This window comes from Entelurus aequoreus, linkage group LG08 (genome assembly GCF_033978785.1).
Source record: "Entelurus aequoreus isolate RoL-2023_Sb linkage group LG08, RoL_Eaeq_v1.1, whole genome shotgun sequence".
In the NCBI taxonomy this organism is placed as follows: domain Eukaryota; kingdom Metazoa; phylum Chordata; class Actinopteri; order Syngnathiformes; family Syngnathidae; genus Entelurus; species Entelurus aequoreus.
In genome coordinates this window covers 44,451,405-44,471,756 of record NC_084738.1, presented here as the reverse complement: position 1 = coordinate 44,471,756, position 20,352 = coordinate 44,451,405, and the positions used below count along the sequence as shown (strand labels likewise).

The window sequence follows — 20,352 nt, the reverse complement described above, 5'->3', positions numbered from 1 at the left end:
GTTTATTCCAGTTTGAAGTTGTGTGTACGAAAACAAAAACAAGTTAGCTGGTTAGTACAATCTAAATGCATTGGTTGTGTTAAATATAAATATAGACTGTACATTATAACATCTTCAAGGCTGCTTTGATGCTTATTTAGATTTGTATATTTAGTGGAAGTTAACCACTTCGTTGTCATACAAAGTTCAAGTACACAATCAGAAACCCGATTGGCTGCAGTCAACCACAGAGTACAATTAAGTACACCTTATGTAGTACACTGCGTATTACATAGTGTGTACTACTTGAGTTACTCAGCATAGTACATTTTACGTACACGCTCCTAAACTACTGTTTAGTAGTACTATGTATGCACTATTAAACAACTACTCAGTAGTTAGTAGAACGCACTACTAAACTATGATTGTGTTGTACTTAGTACGCACGCACTACTAAACTACTGCTGTGTCGTACTAACATATTATTGTGTAGTAGGACTATGTAATTACTGAGTAGTACTACTGTGGTAGTAATATTTGGTAGTACGTACTTTGTTCATTAGTAGGTAAGTATGTAACTAGCATTATGTAAGCAGGTGTATACATACTAATAAGTACCTGCTTGAAGGCTTTACTGACGCTAGGTTAGCTTCCATTTTGTTCACATAATCAGAAATGTGTTGATTGGCTGCAGTCAATCACCGGCAAGGTATGTGTCGACCAACCACAGCGCGCCAACGTCGGGGGCTCAAACAACGCTCTGTTAGCTGGAATGTTCCATCAAGTCTCAGCGACGTTAAAGCATCGTTCTACATTTCAATAAATGTGAATTGACGCAATTTCTAGCACAAATGTGTCATTTACAACACATCAGTCATCTTTTCCACGCCATCAACACGCGTGGATGCGTGCTAATGATAGCATGTTAGTGTTCAGCCCACATCATGGGGAAAACATTCAGCATTTGTCGCGTGTGCTTCACATGGAGTGTTTATGTGCTTAAGAACGAAAACAAAAGAACAGCTGACTCAGCGTCTGGTCACATGATGCCGTTTGTGACGTACTGGAAGGAGTCGTAAAGTTTAGGGGTTGATGGAGCGCATGGAGCCGTCTACCAGCTGCTCCACCAGAACCTGCAGCTGCTCCTCGGTCAGGCTCATATGGAAACGCTCCTTCAGGCTGCGGATGGTTCCGAAACCGTGGAAGCAGGCCAGCTGGGAACCTGAAGGTCACGGCCAAAAAACAACCATCAATTACCAGACACCTTCTTGTTTCCGCGTAAAAGAAGACTGACAAATTTAAAAGAACATTTTCATGTGAGAAAAAAAGGATTTCCTACAAAATATAATACTTATGTACGCACTACTAATAGTACTACGGTGCTTACACACATTCTAATTTAGTAGTGTCTACACTACTACCACTTTGTAGTATGACATAAAATAGTATGTGTACCATCAAGTACTTACTACATAGTGTACTACAATGTGCACACTACCAAGTGTTCATTACGGTGTGTGACATGCATAGTATTCATGTTATTAAGTGTACACTATGTAATGTGTACTATGTAAGACATACAAGTGCTTACAATGTGTGTACTATTAATTGCACACGACATAGTGTATACTATAAGTGTACATACTACAAAGTCCTTACTACCAAGTGCAAACTATAAAGTGCCCACTAATACATGCGAACTATTAAGTGTACACTACATTGTGCGGACTATAAATTGTACAACGCTTACACTATGTAGTACTAACTTCAAAGTCCTTATTACCAAATGCGTAAGTGCACACTCCGTGGTGTGTAATTGAAATTGTACACTCTGCAGTGCACACTACTACAAAGTGCATACTATGGAATTATAAACAATGCAGTGCACACTATAAAAGCACTTATTACCAAGTAGTGCATACTACTAAATGCCCACTACAATGTGCATACTATTTAGAGCACACAATGAAGAGCATTATTCAAAAATTTAGTGCCTACTAAAGTTGACAGGCTGTGTATATACTATAGAGTGTACTCCATGAAGTGTGTACTACTCTACATATTAATACTGATGTGTAATTGTCCTATGCCATAGTATGTATGCACTATTTACCTATTACACAATACAGCAGTAGTTACTTAATAGTACGTACGCACGCCAAACTGCTCCTGTGTAGTATGTATGGAAGTACTATGTAGTTACTTGGTAGTGGGTACGATGTTCCCTAGTAGGTTTGGTCTAGTATGTAACGAGGTACACAGGAAAAAGTAACTGCAATGTACTACATAGAGTAGCTGAAGTAGAAGGTGTACTCGGGTGTTGTGTGTACCTTGCTGCATGATCTCCACAATGTGCAGCACCAGGTGACCATACGGAGATCTCCATCGAGACAGAGAGACTTTTAAAACTGAAGAAAGATAAGGAAGACTTCTATCAACAAGTTTATACGGCCACACTGAGGGTGGCCGTATAAACAACTTTAACACTGTTACAAATATGCGCCACACTGTGAACCCACACCAAACAAGAATGACAAACACATTTCGGGAGAACATCCGCACCGTAACACAACATAAACACAACAGAACAAATACCCAGAACCCCTTGCAGCGCTAACTCTTCCGGGACGCTACTATATACACCCCCCCGCTACCCTCCCCAACCTCCTCATGCTCTCTCAGGGAGAGCATGTCCCAAATTCCAAGCTGCTGTTTTGAATTGTTAAATGTATCCAGTGATTATACTATAAAGTTATTTTCCATTTAACTTCACCAGTTTTAGATTATTTTTATTCAAAATCGCTGAATTTTCACATTTTCCGTTCAAATACTGAGAAGAGACTTGTGGTGAGTCACCAGCCAGTTGAGCCTCGCCATGGATTGCGCAATGACTCGGCTAACTGCTGGCCTGCTGTGCAGTGAGACCGTATTGCTATATGAATTATATTATAAATTTCCATAGTTTAGTTAGCTGAGGAATATAATGTACAGTGTATTTTGTCAACAACTGTATGTGTGTAACGTATTTCTTGTGCTGAGCAATCATAAAACGGCTGCGAAGACGCACTGGGTGAGGCTCGCAGTAATCCCGCCTTCTGGTGGTAGAGGGCGGTAGTGATCCCAGAGATCATTTTTGCGACTACTCGGCTGCAGAAGAAGTGACAACAAGCAGCAACAGTTAGCAGCGATCGTTTATTTTTTCCTCTCGCCTGAACTTTTAACATGAAGGATTACATATCTAAAATAAAACAGTTTTCTAAACTGGACTTTCAATCGAAGCAGGAGGTAATAATTAAAGGAAGATCTCCATCGAGACAGAGAGACTTTTAAAACTGAAGAAAGATAAGGAAGACTTCTATCAACAAGTTATCGATGCTTTTGTTCAAAAGTATAAGTAAAGGTAAGACCATAATAACGTTTTTTTTTTATTAAATGTGCTTTTGTGTGTGCTACAGTTTGTATGTGTAAAGTTAAAGTTAAGTTAAAGTACCAATGATTGTCACACACACTAGGTGTGGTGAAATTTGTCCTCTGCATTTGACTCATCCCCTTGCTCACCCCCTGGGAGGTGAGGGGAGCAGTGGGCAGCAGCGGCTCCGCGCCCGAGAATCATTTTTGGTGATTTAACCCCCAATTCCAACCCTTGATGCTGATACACACACCTCTTAAGTTGAGATACCACCCACACAGCAGAAGACTGCAATACGGATCCGCCTTCAAGTCGCCCAACCCGCGTTACTGTCACATTCGTTTTGGCTCCGCCTAGAGGATACAGCTCCGCCTCTGAAAATTGTACGGTCAGACAGCGGATCCTGAGCAGACCCGTGTCTGATTCGCGTACGCGGAAGCGCAAACTAAACCGGCGCGCGCCGCCTAGAGTTATAGGCTCCGCCTACGCGCGCTGAGCCGACCAATGTCTGCACCCGCAGACGTGGACGCGCCTACTAGTGTGTACGCGCATGAGCCAAGATGATCATTTCTGGACTTTCTTTGCTGAAACACGAACGTAAGTATAGATTTATTGATTTATTGCTACATTCACAGTAAAGATCGGCCTTTGTGTTTCCATCATCATTTATGTATGATTGTAATGACGTTGTTTGATATTAGGACTAGCCAGAGGTGTGGACTCGAGTCACATGACTTGGACTCGAGTCAGACTCGAGTCATGAATTTGATGACTTTGGACTCGACTTGACAAAATGTAAAGAGACTTGCAACTCGACTTAGACTTTAACATCAATGACTTGTGACTTCACTTGGACTTGAGCCTTTTGACTTGACATGACTTGCTACTTTCCCCAAAACCCAAAGATTAAAAAGTTATTTGGGAGCGCGCCGCTCCGTATTTTTCCTTTTCTTTGTCTGTGTCTATCAGCGTGTTGTTCCTGTCAGCTGGTGTGCGCTCAGTACAACAGCCAATCAAATGAGATCTACGCTATTTTCATCCCACAGCTCTCATCCAATCAAATTGCAGGACAACCAATGAAGAAGAATTGTCAAACAATGCGGCAGAGAGAAACAATTATGCCAAAGTTAATTTCGTTCGGGTATTAAAACTACGACTCGGTCAACAAAAAACGAATAGCCCTATGCAAATCATGCAGTTGGAATATTATAGACGGAGACGTAACAACTTCCAATTTCGTTCGACATTTGAAGATGCACAAAGAAGGGTAAGTTTTGAATGTAAGCTAACGTTTATTGGCTAAGTAACGTGACTTTTATTTGCTGTGTAGTTAAATCAGTGAGGCTGTAAACTCACTGCTAACGTTATAACCATAAACATCTTATAAGGGTACGCAGCATCGCGCGCTACTGCCTACAGGCGCAGACGAGACGCGGGGCCGCCATCTTGGAGTGGTGATCCGCTCCACTAGTGCAATTCATTTGGCAGGAGCAATGAACTGTCAGCGCATTTAATTCATTTTACCTCACTGAATACCACTGATTTTCACGCGCTTTTTTGTTATATGTGTAGCTATGATAAAGGACACATGTTTTGGCGTGTTTTATTATTCATAGTTTGCTTAACAGTAATATAATATTCTTATACGCTATAAGTGACCAGACGTCCGAGATCAAAACTGGGAATATAATCCCAGAGAAAGGGGAAAAAAACGGTCAGCTATTTTTAAATTGAAGAAATAATATGATTAGGTTATATATACATGCGTATATCCTACATAAACAATGTATGAATACATTAGATATCTATATATCTTATAGACTGTATCTCTGTTGCTGCAGCAGCAGAGTTTATTCTGTCTTGACACTTTGTATTGATATTTTGTATTACATTCTTCCCTTAAATGATCATGTTTACAGTCATTGTTTTATATGTATTTTTTATGTATGTCGCTTTGGATAAAAGCGTCTGCCAAATACTTCAACATAAACATATATAAACACCTGTAAGTCTTTATATCAGCTAAAACCACCAATCTGTTTCACTGGATTCAGAGTAAAACCAAATTCTGTCTTACCCAACAATGTTAGTATTTGAATATTGTTACTTGAAGACTTATTCCTGGTTACAATTATACTGTTAAGAAAGTATTGTCTTATATTTTGCCTAAAATGAGAATGCATCATAATCAGTGGCGGCTGGTGAATTTTGTTTTAGGTGGGGCTGAAAGTTTGTAAACCAAACCCATGTAGGGGGGTCATCCTCCCCCAGAAGATTTATTTGTGATTTTCACATACAAATATTAAAGATCTTTGCTCCTTCTCAACTCTGTGGTAATATTATTTTCATAAAATACAACCAATAGTACATTAATGTTAAATCTTACCTGTGAAAAGTAATCACCCGATTTCTATTTTCAACAGTCCGCTCATTTGAGTTGGAAAACGCTGAACACCATCTTTGTTTTCTACCTGTCAACTGTCAGTTTAGGCTGCTCGCCGGCTCCTCATCACCACTTCAAGATGGCGGCCAAATTGCTCGTGTCACAGCAGCCAATGCTGCGTCTACTTATAAGATGTCTATGGTTATAACGTCATTGCAAACACGGCAATATGTTGCGTCCACTGCAGTTCGCTACCTTATTCATACTTTTTGTCAAGTGATTTTTTTTAAGCAGGGTTGCATGAGGTACCTATACATAACGTTACGTTAGTCAATGTATCACACACAGTAACGTAACGTTAGACGGAGATCAGCAGCACCGCGTATTTTAGCCACCTACAAAAACACAAACATAGTCAAATAAAGGTCAGTTAAAATGTATACTATATTAAGAATATGTGAACGTATTGCATAGGGCCCTGACATCTAAAAAGTACAACTCTGTTCATTGTTTTGTTCATGTTTTTGTTATGTTTTTCATATGTACGCACACATCAACACACATACAGTATGAGATGAGATCAATGAGATAAGGTAAGAACAGGATAGAAACTGCTGTGGAACTACCGGTAGTTACAATGCAATGTGCCAAGGAAATACAATGTTAACACTTTTGTGCAAATAAGTACAGTTGCACTTGTTTTTTCAAATGTGTTTATTCTGTAAAGGAATGAGTTAAATGTTTAAAATGACTGGATAATAGTGCTATTATGAAGTGCAATGTCAGCACTATTTTTTTTCCTGCAATTTCAAATGCACTTGTTTTAATAAATAAATACAGCATTTTAAAAGCATACACAATCTGTGTAAATATATTAGTCTGTGGTTAAAAGGACTTGAAAGGACTCGAAATTCAAAATGCAGGACTTGGGACTTGACTTGAGACTTTCCAGTCTTGACTTTGGACTTGACTCGGGACTTGCCTGTCTTGACTCGGGACTTGACTCGAGACTTGAGGGCAAAGACTTGAGACTTACTTGTGACTTGCAAAGCAATGACTTGGTCCCACCTCTGGGACTAGCAGTAAAACTTTATATTCTGTAAAAAAAGGCTATTTTATTTAAAATGGAATAGCAATTTCGGCAGAATATGTTATGGTAGTTAAGTAAAGTTTATTTGCTGTGTATTTTTCTTGATGCGACGCAAGTTTCCATGCACTTGTTCACTCCCAACGCCGCCTCCCAGAATGCTTTGCATGGGGACGTGCGTCTGACATCACGTATCCAGAAAATTCAAAATGGCTGCACGCGGGAGGTGATCGAGGCGGGACCGAAGAAAAGTGGAAAAAGAGTGTTATTCGTCAAAAAACCCACACAACGACGGTCATTTTTTCGCCGTGCTATTGTAAAATTGTCTTTTATCTGTGTTTTGTGTTCCGGGGGACCCCGACTCCAGAATTTGAAAGTTTCCCGCGTGAAGCCGGTGAGTAACGTAGTAAATGAACGTTTCAAAAGTTCAATACAGTTAACTTGGGCTATCTTTTGTTAGACGCTGTGAATGTGTGTAGGTTACATGCTACGATATTCCACATATTTCCAACTAGTTGAAACGAAAGCGCATTACTTTATTGTCAGTGTTGTTTAGGCCCAGGTCGCTAACGTTACTTCGTTAGTCAACAACGTAACGTTAATGGAGTGGAAACAGCCGTTCTTTGCTATTTATATGAGTGTGTATTATTTCTTTCTTTATTCTTTAGTGGAGCTCGAGATCCTGTTTACTGTGGACTAGCTGTGTGTGACGCCCTGTTGTTTTTGTTTCCATTACAAAAAAAAAAAGGTATGTCTATTATGTGTTAATTGTAGAAAAAAATATAAAATGAGGTGATGTGAGTGGGAAAAATTGCTGCACATATTAAGGATCATTTTTCTTGATCTATATTTTTGTTATTTGCTGATGTATATATTTTATATACTGTTTTTTATTTAATTAATTTATTAGAGACTATTTTATGCTTTATTTACCTTTTTTTATTATTATTATTTTATTTACTATTATTATTATTATTTCCACATGTAAGCATAAATAATTGATCATATTAGTACATTGTTTGATTTCTTTGCTTAATCCATTCCATAATTTAATTCCACATACTGATATACTGAAGGTCTTAAGTGTTGTACGTGCGTACAAATGTTTTAAATTACATTTCTCTCAAAGATTATATTTCTCCTCTTTTTTTAAAAAGAATTGTTGTATATTCTTGGGTAGCAGGTTATAGTTTGCTTTGTTTATAATTTTAGCTGTTTGCAAATTCACTATGTCGTGGAATTTCAGTATCTTTGATTCAATAAATAAAGGATTTGTATGTTCTCTATATCCAACATTAGGTGCTGCAGTGCTGCACCTGAGGGCGCAGCACTGCAGCGACCAGAGCTTGTGCTTGTTGCTTTTATGTGTTTTTTAAGTGTGTTTTTTAAGTGTTCGTACCATCATGTTCGTTTTGTTTATTCGTTTTTAAAAACATGCTTTGGTGCTTGTGACTTTACGTGAAACTGATCACGGCATAAATTGACATTCGACATACAAAGAACTCGGCCGTCTGAACTACCAATTGTTTGTAGCACGAGCCCTAACAATGGAAGCAAGTTTTTATATCGTACTGCTGATCCTCTTTTTTTATCAGCGAACGTGTAATTTTTTGTCTTGCAACGAACGTGCAATGGGAACATGGATGTCGCGTCTACTCCAGAGATGCCTTACTGTCCCCCCAGGTAACACCTAACGTTAACGTAACGTTCCCTTATGGTTCTCTTTTGGTTATGCAAGATGAGAACGTTCTAAGAACGTTCTAAGAACGTTCTTGGAACATTCAAAAATTAAGTTTTTGATATGTTCTAAGAACGTTCTAAGAACGGTCTTGGAACATATTAAAAAATATGTTTTTTTTTTATATGTTCTAAGAACGTTCTCATCTATATACCAAATATAATTTGCCTGCCGCATGCACAATTGAAGCTGCTCCGTGAGACAAAGAAGGACGAAGGCTAACTACTTCCAGAATCCCGATTTTAAAGCAATTTGGTGCGCCATCCATTTATCACAAGTAAGTATAGAAAGAGTGAAATACGAAGCACGTTTTTGTATAACAATTTCCAACCTACATGATTCATTTCAGACCATTTTACGGTTTTAGCGTTGTGTATAAATGCGCGCCGGCGCTAACAAGCATACATTTCTCGTGCAGGTTGGCTGTTATAAAGTTTCCAAACTGACCAAATACCAACGAATGACTTCTGAAGAAGGGTGGATTTATTTGTAGTTTAGTTAAACAATAATTTGCCCCGTCAGTGATATGGTTTGAATGCTGCCTGAACGTTCCGAATTTGGCAGACACGGTGAGGACAATGCTGAGGAAAATTGCCACGAACAAAGTCCTGGAGCAGCTTGGCCTCCGTGGAAAGTCAGGAAAAGTGGCGTTTGAGGACTTGCCCCTTTACAGAATAATAAATAGTAAGTGTTAATAATAGGTTTGCATCTTTGAACATATGTTGCATGTATGCTCACAAGGTCGATCTAGCTGTTATTATTACAGTATTTATTCTAAAGGGAATTCTAAATTGTGCTGGTGATTGCAAAGGCATGCAGGGGTGTTTACAAGCAGACGACCACAGCTGAAGTGGATTGTGAGCTTGGAGAGGTCCTGAAACTGGCCACTTTTCGAAAGGGAGGTTCAAAATTTGAGGTACGGAGAAGAGAAGATATCCCAATTTTGAATTCCATTTTATTGAAGTTCCACTGCATGTCTTTTGAATTTGCAATTATAACTACTTGCAGGAGAAGAGGAGGAATTAAGAGGGAGGACAAAAAAGGAAAAAGAAACAAGCAAAAGAACAGAGTGAGATGAGAGGTAAATGATAAAGTAATTATGCCAATGTTTTAATTAAATTCAATTAATCTACATTCAAGTGCTGTCTTTGTTGTATTTGTGATAATTATTTACTTCCAGGATTTGGGTTTCCCTGCTTGGGCTGCTGCCCCCGCGACCCAACCTCGGATAAGCGGAAGAAGATGGATGGATGGATGGATGGATTTACTTCCAGGAAGAGAACCAAGAAGGGGCAGGATACACTGACGCGCACGACCAAGACCACTGCATTCCATTCCATTTATAAATGATAAATGATAAATGGGTTGTATGTCAAAGCGCTTTGAGTACCTTGAAGGTAGAAAAGCGCTATACAAGTATATTTCTAAGCGCAATTGACAGTATTCCCACATTCACCCATTCACACACACATTCACACACTGATGGAGGGAGCTGCCATGCAAGGCGCTACCAGCACCCATCAGGAGCAAGGGTGAAGTGTCTTGCCCAAGGACACAACGGACGTGCCTAGGATGGAAGAAGGTGGGGATTGAACCCCAGTAACCATCAACCCTCCGATTGCTGGCACGGCCACTCTACCAACTTCGCCACGCCGTCCCCATTTTTGTATTATATCACTGATAAAGAATTATTTCTGTTGAAATCACTATCACAAATAAATAATTAATTCTGTTGAAATTTCTGTTTGAGTGTTATTCCTGACAATATAGCATAAAAACAGATGTAAATAGCATGTTCCTAAACAGTTCCCTAAACGTTCTAGCCAAACGTTCTTGGCTAACGTTCTGCTAACCAAGCAAGAACTCCACAACCAAACGTTATTTGAACGTTATAAACGAACGTTCCCAGAACAATGCCACAACGTTCTCCTAACGTTCACATAACGTTCCCTTGTTACCTGGGCCTCCGACCCACACCACGCCAATCCACACCACCGGAACATCTACCGGCAGTCATCCGAGCGACACACACCGGCAGACGGCCACAACGCAAGCGAGGCAGACGGGGAGGTGTCCGAGAACGCCTCCGCCGGCGAATCAACAGACCACCGCTGCCGTCAATAATACTCAGCAACGTGCAATCGCTGGCACCAAAGCTGGATGAGCTTCGGGTCAACCTAAAGAGCTGCTTTGAATACCGGGAAACCAACATCATGGTGTTCACCGAGACGTGGCTTCACCAAGGCGTCCCGGATTCTCTGCTTGACCTAGATGGATTCTCCCTCGTACGAGCTGACCGCTCTGACGCTTCCGGGAAGAGAAAAGGGGGCGGGGGCGGCGTGTACGTGAGTGACAAGTGGTGTAAACAGCTCAATGTGACGTAGAACTGCTGTGTTTATCAATGAGACCTTACTACCTGCCTAGGGAGTTTGGCAACATCATCATAGCCGCTGTTTATGTCCCACCCAGCGGCAACGCAGGCAGAGCTGCTGCGAGCATAGCAGAGTGCGCACATGAACAGCTGCAGCGCACACCCGGAGCTCCTGTTTTCTTTTTGGGTGACTTTAACCATTGTAAACTGGAGACTGCCTTGCCGGGCTTTGAACAATTTGTAAAATGTGACACAAGAAATGACAAGATTCTATATAAATGCTATGGCAATATAAAGGGGGGATATTCAGCAAAACCAAAGCCCCCCCTTTCCAACTCGGATCACAACACCATACATCTAATACCCACATATAAATCTGTTTTTAAATCAATTAAACCTGAGCATAAGACAATTAATGTGTGGTCAGACGATGCTATTGAGACACTGAAGGGGTGTTTCATGTGCACAAACTGGTCCCTGTTCCATGCACTAGGACTAGATGAGGCTACAGTAACTATAACGGACTACATTGAGTTTTGTGTTGGCAATGTGGTACCCAAGAAAAACATTGTAGTATATCCCAATAACAAACCCTATGTAACAAAAGAAATAAAAGACTGCATAAATAGGAAAAAGCAGGCCTTTAGAAGTAAAGACTGAGCAGGACTGTCAGTTGTCCAAAAAGAACTCAAACAACTTCTCACTAATGCAAGAGAACAACATAGGCAAACAATGGAACATCATCTCCAAATGTCAAATACAAAAAAACTTTGGGACACAATGAAATCAGTCACTAATATGAACCCTGCAAAGAAACAAATCATCACCCTGGATGAGCAGCAAAAATCAAATGAGCTAAATGACTTTTATTTGAGATTCGACCATCAAAACTTCTCTCAGGAGTGTGATAGTGTTTTGCAGTCCCTGCCAGACACTGATGACACTTGCTGCCTGGAAGTCGACCCGACCAGCATCCGCCGTCTCTTTAGTAGAGTACGTACGGGCAAGGCTGCAAGCCCTGACGGCCTCCCAGCTTTTTTGCTCAAAAGCTGTGCAGAGGAACTAACTACAGCATGGTGTCCAATATTCCAATAGTCACTTAACACTCACACTGTTCCAGCTCTGTGGAAGAAGTCAATTATAACTCCAGTGCCTAAAAAGCCCGGTGTCACAGTAAACAACGACTTTCGTCCCGTAGCTCTCACTTCGATTGTTATGAAATGTTTTGAAAAATGTGTTGTGTCACTGCTCATGAAGGATGTCAAGCCAAAGTTAGATGTGTACCAGTTTGCGTACAAGCAGGAATGCAGTACTGATGATGCAATCCTTTGCACCTTGCACTTTATCTCCAAGCACCTTGAGAACACAAAAGCTTATGCTAGAATTTTATTTGTTGATTTTAGCTCAGCTTTTAATACAGTGCAAATTCACATACTCTTGGAGAAGCTCAAAGACATGGGTGTAAACTCCACCTTGATCAAATGGTTCCACTCTTTTTTAACAAACAGAACACAGCAAGTGAAGGTCAACAGAACACTGTCAGACACCAAACACTGCAACACAAGCGTCCCACAGGGTTGCGTTGTATCACCAACACTGTTTACATTGTACACCAATGATTGTAGGACTGTGCACCCTAACAATTATATGGTGAAATTTGCGGACGATACCGTGCTCCTAAGCCTTCTACACAAGGATACGGACCCCTCTGTGTACCAAGACGAGATAGACCTATTTATTAGGTGGTGTGATACCAACCATCTTATTTTAAATGTGACCAAGACACAGGAAATGGTTTTGGATCCGAGGAAAGTGACTGACCATGAGCCAGTGGTCATCAAAAATCAGGAAATCACCCAGGTATCCTCATATAAATATTTAGGGATTCATATTGATAATCTTCTCTGCTGGAAGACACATATTGACAAACTGTGCAATAGACTGCAACAGAGGCTATATTTTTTGCGAAGATTAAGATTGTATGGCGTAAGCACCAACATCATGATGATTTTCTACCGTGCCATTGTAGAGAGCATCATTAGATACGGGATCACCTCATGGTTTGGCAACCTAACCATTAAGCTAAAAAGCAAACTGGCCGGTGTTGGAAGCATATCCATATTTAAGTGTTACTTCTTTCTAAAAACTCCTATAGTCATATTTACATCAGCTAATGTCTCGTGTGGTACAAAGTGCTTGGATTCGAGTGTCCTTGGTTAGAGTCAGAGCGCTGTCTTTGTTGAGACTGCCATTACATTCCTAAGATACGGAGCACAGCTAGACTGGGGAAACAGCAGGTGGGGGGGACAGGAGAAGGAGGAAGTAGACAGGAGTTCCGGGGTTTTGGTAGACCGATCTGGACCGGGCTAGGGAACGCTTGGGTGCTGGATTGGTCTCAGTTTGTCCTCTAAGCTTTGAGAATAAACTACAAAATACCAACTATTGCCTGGAGATTGAATATAAACATCAGCGTATTGCCATAAAAAGAATCTGGGAGAGACTAGCAATTTGAATTCCCCATTGGAGGAATGCTGGTCAACGCAACAATTTGGGGGCTCGTCCGGGATGGCACGCTGTTGATTGATGACTTCTTGCAATCTTCTGGACAGACTCAATTGGCCAATTCAAGGTAAGCAGAACCTTTCTTTTTAGATAAAATCTGCGTTAGGAGTCTGTCCTGAAGTCTGTAAGTCAAACACTGTTTTGTAATCCCAGGCACAGAGTGGTGATTTTGATAGATTGATTGCATTTTTGCCCTGTCCGCCATTTTACATAATAGTTGTACATAGTGGTCAACTCATGTCATTGTGTCTTGAATCTTTCATCTGTGCCTGATAAAGTTATTGGTTAAAGTCCATCCGTATATTAAAATTCGCAAGGTTAAAGTCCTTCTGAATAATACGGTAAAGTTCTTGGTTAAAGTCCGTTCGTATTTTTAATTCTGAGGTTGGAGTCCTTATTAATAATACGATAAAGTTGTTGGTTAAAGTCCGTTCGTATTTTTAATTCTGAGGTTGGAGTCCTTATTAATAATACGATAAAGTTGTTGGTCAAAGTCCGTTCGTATTTTTAATTCTGAGGTTAGAGTCCTTATAATAATACGATAAAGATAGTCTGTTTTTGTCAAACCATCTTTTTAATTTGTTAATTTCTTCTGTTATTATTTGTATTATCTTCTGTGTGTTCTCTCCTGAACAAAACGTTGTATCATCCGCAAATAATACTAACTTTAAATCTTTTGTAAATTTACAAATGTCATTTATATAGACATTGAATAATTTAGGTCCTAATATTGATCCCTGAGGTACACCACAGGATATATTTAGCGTTGTAGACGTGTGTTCGCCTAGCTTCACGTATTGTTTCCTGTTCGTTAGATAACTTCTTATCCAGTTTAAGACTAACCCTCTGATGCCATATCGTTCTAGTTTTTTGATTAAAATATTGTGATTAATTGTGTCAAATGCTTTAGTTGGATCCATAAAAACTGCTGCCGCACATTATTTACTATCTATTGCATTGGTAATTTCTTACAATCAGTTGAAGTCTTAGATTTAAACATTTTTCACGATTGTAACTATTTCCTTCTGTGTCACATTACTGAGGAACATGGAGTTGGGATTTGCAATCTGAGGCAGAGAATGAGGAGCTGCCAGAAAAAAGGAACAGGAAGCCAGTGTAAGTGTGTTCCGTCTTGTTTTTGTCATGTTTCTACAGTAATAGGAAGGTTATTTCCGGTAGCATTCAAAAATAGACCAAAGATGCTTGTACTATATGTATATTTGGCAATTTTGGTATTACAATAATCCTAATGATATGGTTACCCAACAGCCATCGTCTCGGGGACTCGGATGATAGCGAAGAAGACCCGGGAAATGGTGACCTCGCATCTCTGGGGTTGGCAAGCCAATTGCACAGGCATTGTAAGGAATAATCTCTTAACATCGAAAAAAATGAAACCACCACATTAATATTAAAGATATGGTTAACATTCTTAGTGTTAAAGATATTCCCCTCTCCTTGTATCCCTTCTCCCAGCTCCACCGTCTCGCCGAGTGCCAGCAAGAGTCATGAGTACTTGTCAACTCGACTCCTCAACTGGAGATAACTTTCTAGGTAAAGACTGATCTCCGAAATAATATCTCAGCATCCAGTAACCATGGTTAACAGATCACAACCATTTAATACCAATGTATCTCCCTTAGCACCTCACCATGGGGAAGGACGTATTCATATGCCTTCACCAGCACCTGCATTAAACATGCAGAGAGTTACACAAGGTAGGGACTGATCTTTGTATACACTACACCCATAATTTCAAACCCTACTTTACGATTGAGCTGAAGTTCTGACTATTATGACCTGTACTTTTACCTTTTTTATAGTTCTTACCACCTTGGGGCACCATTCAGGTAAAATCTCAGCTCATCTTACTTGCTTATTTGTATACACTAACACCTGTGCATGCTTTTGTCCATGTTGTTCCTTTGACGATGAATAAATACCAGGTGTGGACTCGAGTCACATGACTTGGACTCGAGTCAGACTCGAGTCATGAATTTGATGACTTTGGACTCGACTTGACAAAATGTAAAGAGACTTGCAACTCGACTTAGACTTTAACATCAATGACTTGTGACTTCACTTGGACTTGAGCCTTTTGACTTGACATGACTTGCTACTTTCCCCAAAACCCAAAGATTAAAAAGTTATTTGGGAGCGCGCCGCTCCCGTCTGTGTCTATAGGCCAGTGACAATGCCCCTCAAAATTTGAGATACCCCTACCGGAGGTAGAACAAAATCTAACAATGTTTTTCCTCATCTCTAAGGTCTCCCATATATGAAATGGGTTCTTAGGTTAAAATATTTTACTGCAAACATTGTTAAATTGATACATATTGTCATACACCCCAAACTTAAAAAAGAACAAAAATACAGCCTGGCCGTATGGGAGTTAAGCCATATAAACTCATGTAGATTAATAACACAAGCTCTGACAGCTTTGAAACTTGACATAATTGTGGTCAGGAAGTTGCTTTACCTATTAGAAAAAACTGGATGTGAATATCTTGATGTGTGTAACATATAGAGACCTTTGAACACTTGCCTAAAATAAGCGGACATACAAAAAATGAATATCTATGCAGAATATTCTCATTTACTTTGTATTTGCTTTGCCAGGGATTGTCATAAACACACACATCATGGCTTTTTGGAAAGATGGTGCTGTGCTGAATCCAGTGATACCAAATATATGAATATAGCATGTATAGTCAGTGTGTTACATCACTAAGTGTATGAGGTCTCCCAAATGAAAGAGAGTGAAACATTGACACATGGTTGTGATGAATCCAGCAATGCCAAATATGTAAATATTATGCATAATCATTCATCACTAAATATATAAACTGTCCCAAATAAAAGAATATGTTGCATTGCATAACAATATATTGTACTGTACCGTTTGACATCACCGGGGGATGAGGCACACAGCTCAGCAATAGCACACAAAGGAGACAGGTGACAGGATTGTAGTTTGGATGATCTTTCATGCCATCTACATATGCTGTGGTCACATGTCTTGTCATTAGCCATCTTGTGAGAGCTCCCTTCCGTAGTGTGAAGCCAACAACTCCACCCTGACTCTTGCCTTCTCGGTTGATGGTTTGCTCCAGTGCCTGATCAGTAGCCACACAGTTGAAGCTTCGATCCTCAGACCGGCGAACAACAAATCCCCCCTGTTGCATGAATGTGTATGCTTCTGGTTGTTCCTGTTCAAGGGATTTCATTTCTGCAACATAGACTGGCGTGTACTTGGCATAATTGGTCCTTCCAGCAGCTCTGAACCAAGGCATAACCTCACACATGCAATTCAGGTGAAGTTGAAAGTCAGCTTCACGCTCTGAACGAAGCATCCTTAGCAACAGATCAGCACCATTTAGGAATGTTAACCAGTACCCAAAGGTTGCTGATTGCTTAACTCCCTCATTTGTGAACATCTGGATTCTATTCTGGATCTCAGGGAGTTCAGTCTTCACCTCATTGATGAGCTGTTGAGCAGTGGCCTTGTCATTACCCTCAAATGCATGCTGCACATCTTTTAGGAGTTGCTCTTGTGCTTTAGTCATTGCACATTGGCCTTGTTTTTTAAGCCATGATTGCATGGCTTTCCAGAAGAGCCTGAACAGGGCCTCAGAGGCTAGCTTTATGCTCCTTACTCCTCTTGCCAGCTGTTTCCCTTGAAGCAACTGTCGTGCTGTTCCCTCTGCATACACATCTGTCTCTGTTAGTATGTCAAACAGTCCACCATCGCCATAGAGCTTGCCAATGCTTGCAAGGTAAGCCATCGTGATATGCATACCTCCCAGTCTCATTGTGATCTTTCCATTTAAGAGCGGTGGTTTGCTCCACAAGATCTGTTGTGCTTTACTGTAAATGGCCAGGTCTGCAGTCACAAGAATATGGAGCTGTCCCAGTTCTGCAGCAAGCTGTACAAGTCGTACCATAGATGTATAGATGGTGGACAATTCTGAAGGTGATTCTCTTATGAAGGGCATGTAGAGTACACTGGCTACTGAACAAGCAGTGTCTGACATGAAGACATTGAATGCAGACCATGCAGGGACCTGCTGCTGATTCTCCCTTACGTTTCGGGCCAGCTTCCATACCAGATCTCTGTCATCAGCTGCTTTGGAGACTGTTGTGTTTGCGTGCAGTAACTCAGGTTGGGGAAGCTCAGGTGGTTCTGGTCGCTTTGTAGATTTGATGTATCTGTAGTCACAATACAATTGAAATGAGAGGATAAACTTGTGATCATATGTATTAAATATCAAATCACAACACTGTAAAACCTCACAACATGCATTCATACTCTGCTAACCCATTAATTTGTGCAGCTTATGTGACTGAGTAAATACCATGACATGAAATCAGATTTCAGAGAAAAAAGAATGCACAAAATTTACCTGTAAAGTCTATCTCCATCCATGTCGAATGTGTTTAAGGTAGTGAGGGACCTCTCTGGAACCCGTGCCAGGCATTTATCTGCTGTGGAGACATGGCCTCTTCGGAACACAACAGAAGCCATAGCGTGGGTTGTATGCTTCCCATCCAGAGTGTCTTCATTTTGATCAAAGTTGTCGATGGCTGCATCAACAATGCCATGTTCAGCGACTCCAGTGAGACCAGTTGGGATGTAGACACCACTCTTTGTTCTTGATATCTGGTCTGCTGCCACAGATGTGAGGAAGTGCCTAACCTCTGTGTAGGAAACACAGTGCCCCATTGCACTGAGCTCATCAATAAGTGTCTTACTACCAAACTCATGATGAATCAGAATGGCAAGTCCCAGTGTGATTGGCGTATGGATGTGACAGCTCTGTGCAATAAGATCATGGCAGATTGCGATCACACAGAGACTGTCCTTCGAAGCTGGGTCCTCATCACATGTTTGGTAATCTCTGTGGGCACGTGAATCAACACACCAGTTAACAAAGTCATACAGGATGTTGGGTACATACTTGCTGCATTGCAGACGTGATAGACGATCACTGCCAACATATGATTGACGGTCATGTTCAACCTGCTCCATGCTTTTCCTCAATATGTCAACAGCCTTGTCTAATATTTGGGTATCAGAAAGACTCTGACTTGTCTGTGGAAGTGTTGTCTCCCAGTCTTCCGTCTTTTCTGTGAGTTCAGCAGCTTCTCTCACTGCATAACCTACGGGCATACTTTCAGAGCACACCAGATCTGACTTTCCAGGACGTGGGACAAATACCAGCCTGTCTTTGTAATACTGTATCAGCCTCTCCTTAGTTTCCAGGATGCATATTTCTGGTGTTGGACCACTGTGCCATCTTCTTGCTGAGAAAGAGTCTTCAGTATGTCATAACTATCAGTCAAAGAATTTAGAGTCCTGACTTTCATATCTTTAGACAATACTGTTTTATCTATGTCTTCAGTGAGCTTAATAAAGGCTTTGTCATAGACATTGGTCTGCTTCTCTGATTCTTTTCTCCGTCTGGCAGCTGTTATATTTTGTTCAGAGATGTAGTGTCCAAGGCAGCTTCTATGATATTTGGCATCATATGCAAAGAGATCAGGGTATGAAAGCAGCCGAAGATGTACATCTTCATCAAGCCTTTCAGAAGCTGCATGAAGGACCTTGTCTCTGGTACTCGCGCCTGTACCAGTTGTAATAGCTGTCAGAGGTTCTGGTCTAGTACTCGCCTTCCCACAAATATATTTTATATTATTTATTTATTTTTCCATATTAACTGTATATGGTGTCATGTGAAATATACTATTATTTAATGCATCATAAATAAAGAGTAGCGCTTACCTCTAGTGACTTACTTTGCAGTAACATTGAATCGGTCAACATTCTTGTCACCATTGATAATGGGCTGTGGAGACTTGATTATGTTGAGTATGAGCTGTGTGCCCCATCCCCCGGTGATGTCAAACGGTACAGTACAATACATTGTTATGCAATGCAACATATTCTTTTATTTGGGACAGTTTATATATTTAGTGATAAATGATAATGCATACTATTTACATATTTGGCATTGCTGGATTAATCACAACCATGTGTCAATGTTTCACTTTCTTTCATTTGGGAGACCTCATACACTTAGTGATGTAACACACTGACTATACATGCTATATTCATATATTTGGTATCACTGGATTCAGCACAGCCTCATCTTTCCAAAAAGCCATGATGTGTGTGTTTATGACAATCCCTGGCAAAGCAACTACAAAGTAAATGAGAATATTCTGCATAGATATTCATTTTTTGTATGTCCGCTTATTTTAGGCAAGTGTTCAAAGGTCTCTATATGTTACACACATCAAGATATTCACATCCAGTTTTTTCTAATAGGTAAAGCAACTTCCTCCCCTCTCACTGTTCATGATGGCCAGGGTGGAGATGACGTCCCCCAGAGTAGCTGTCAGACCGCCGTGTATCGTCCCTAACCGGTTGGTGTGCTCCTCTTCCACCCGCAGCTCACACACTACTTTGCCCGGCGTGGCAGCGAGAACGTCCACCTGAAAAGTGGCAAGATACGATAGAGACGCCGCTTCGAGCAACAAGCTAAACCAGAAACCGCACCAATCCCACACTCGCCTTGCTCATGACTCTGTCGAAGCCTGAAAATTCTGCCATAATTCGCATCATTTGCTTTAACGTGTTTAAAGAGACTGACGCCCTGTTGATACAATTCTAAACTATCTAAATGTCAAAATTATGAACCGGAAGTTGTTCCGTTGCACTAAAACGGCCGAACTGAAACGCAAACACAATCATACCTATAGTGATATGCGCAAACTAAAATCTGTAAATAAAATCAAATCATGTTTGCTATTCAACCACTAC

The 20,352-nt window shown here is 40.5% G+C and overlaps 1 protein-coding gene and 1 long non-coding RNA gene across 3 annotated transcripts; one reads left to right on the top strand and one right to left on the bottom strand.

Annotated features, from left to right (window-relative positions):
* On the bottom strand, window positions 1-20,348 carry LOC133655927 (acyl-coenzyme A thioesterase 13-like). 2 transcript variants are annotated; one of them, XM_062056570.1, is made up of 5 exons: window positions 19,312-19,377; window positions 17,933-18,427; window positions 16,429-17,738; window positions 2,310-2,387; window positions 1-1,201 (listed from the first exon to the last, which is right to left on the bottom strand). In XM_062056570.1, exons 2-5 carry the CDS (start codon window positions 18,250-18,252, stop codon window positions 1,062-1,064), a joined length of 1,848 nt encoding a protein of 615 aa, XP_061912554.1. In that variant the 5' UTR covers window positions 18,253-18,427; window positions 19,312-19,377; the 3' UTR covers window positions 1-1,061. The 2 variants fall into 2 exon arrangements, with proteins under 2 accessions (XP_061912554.1, XP_061912555.1); XM_062056571.1 differs by lacking the exons at window positions 16,429-17,738; window positions 17,933-18,427; window positions 19,312-19,377 and adding exons at window positions 19,883-20,024; window positions 20,104-20,348.
* LOC133655925 (uncharacterized) lies at window positions 7,495-10,326 on the top strand. Its single transcript, XR_009827065.1, has 5 exons — window positions 7,495-8,541; window positions 8,732-9,280; window positions 9,408-9,512; window positions 9,605-9,677; window positions 9,777-10,326. It is a non-coding gene; the product is annotated as an uncharacterized LOC133655925 (long non-coding RNA).
* Window positions 20,349-20,352: the final 4 nt, after the last annotated feature.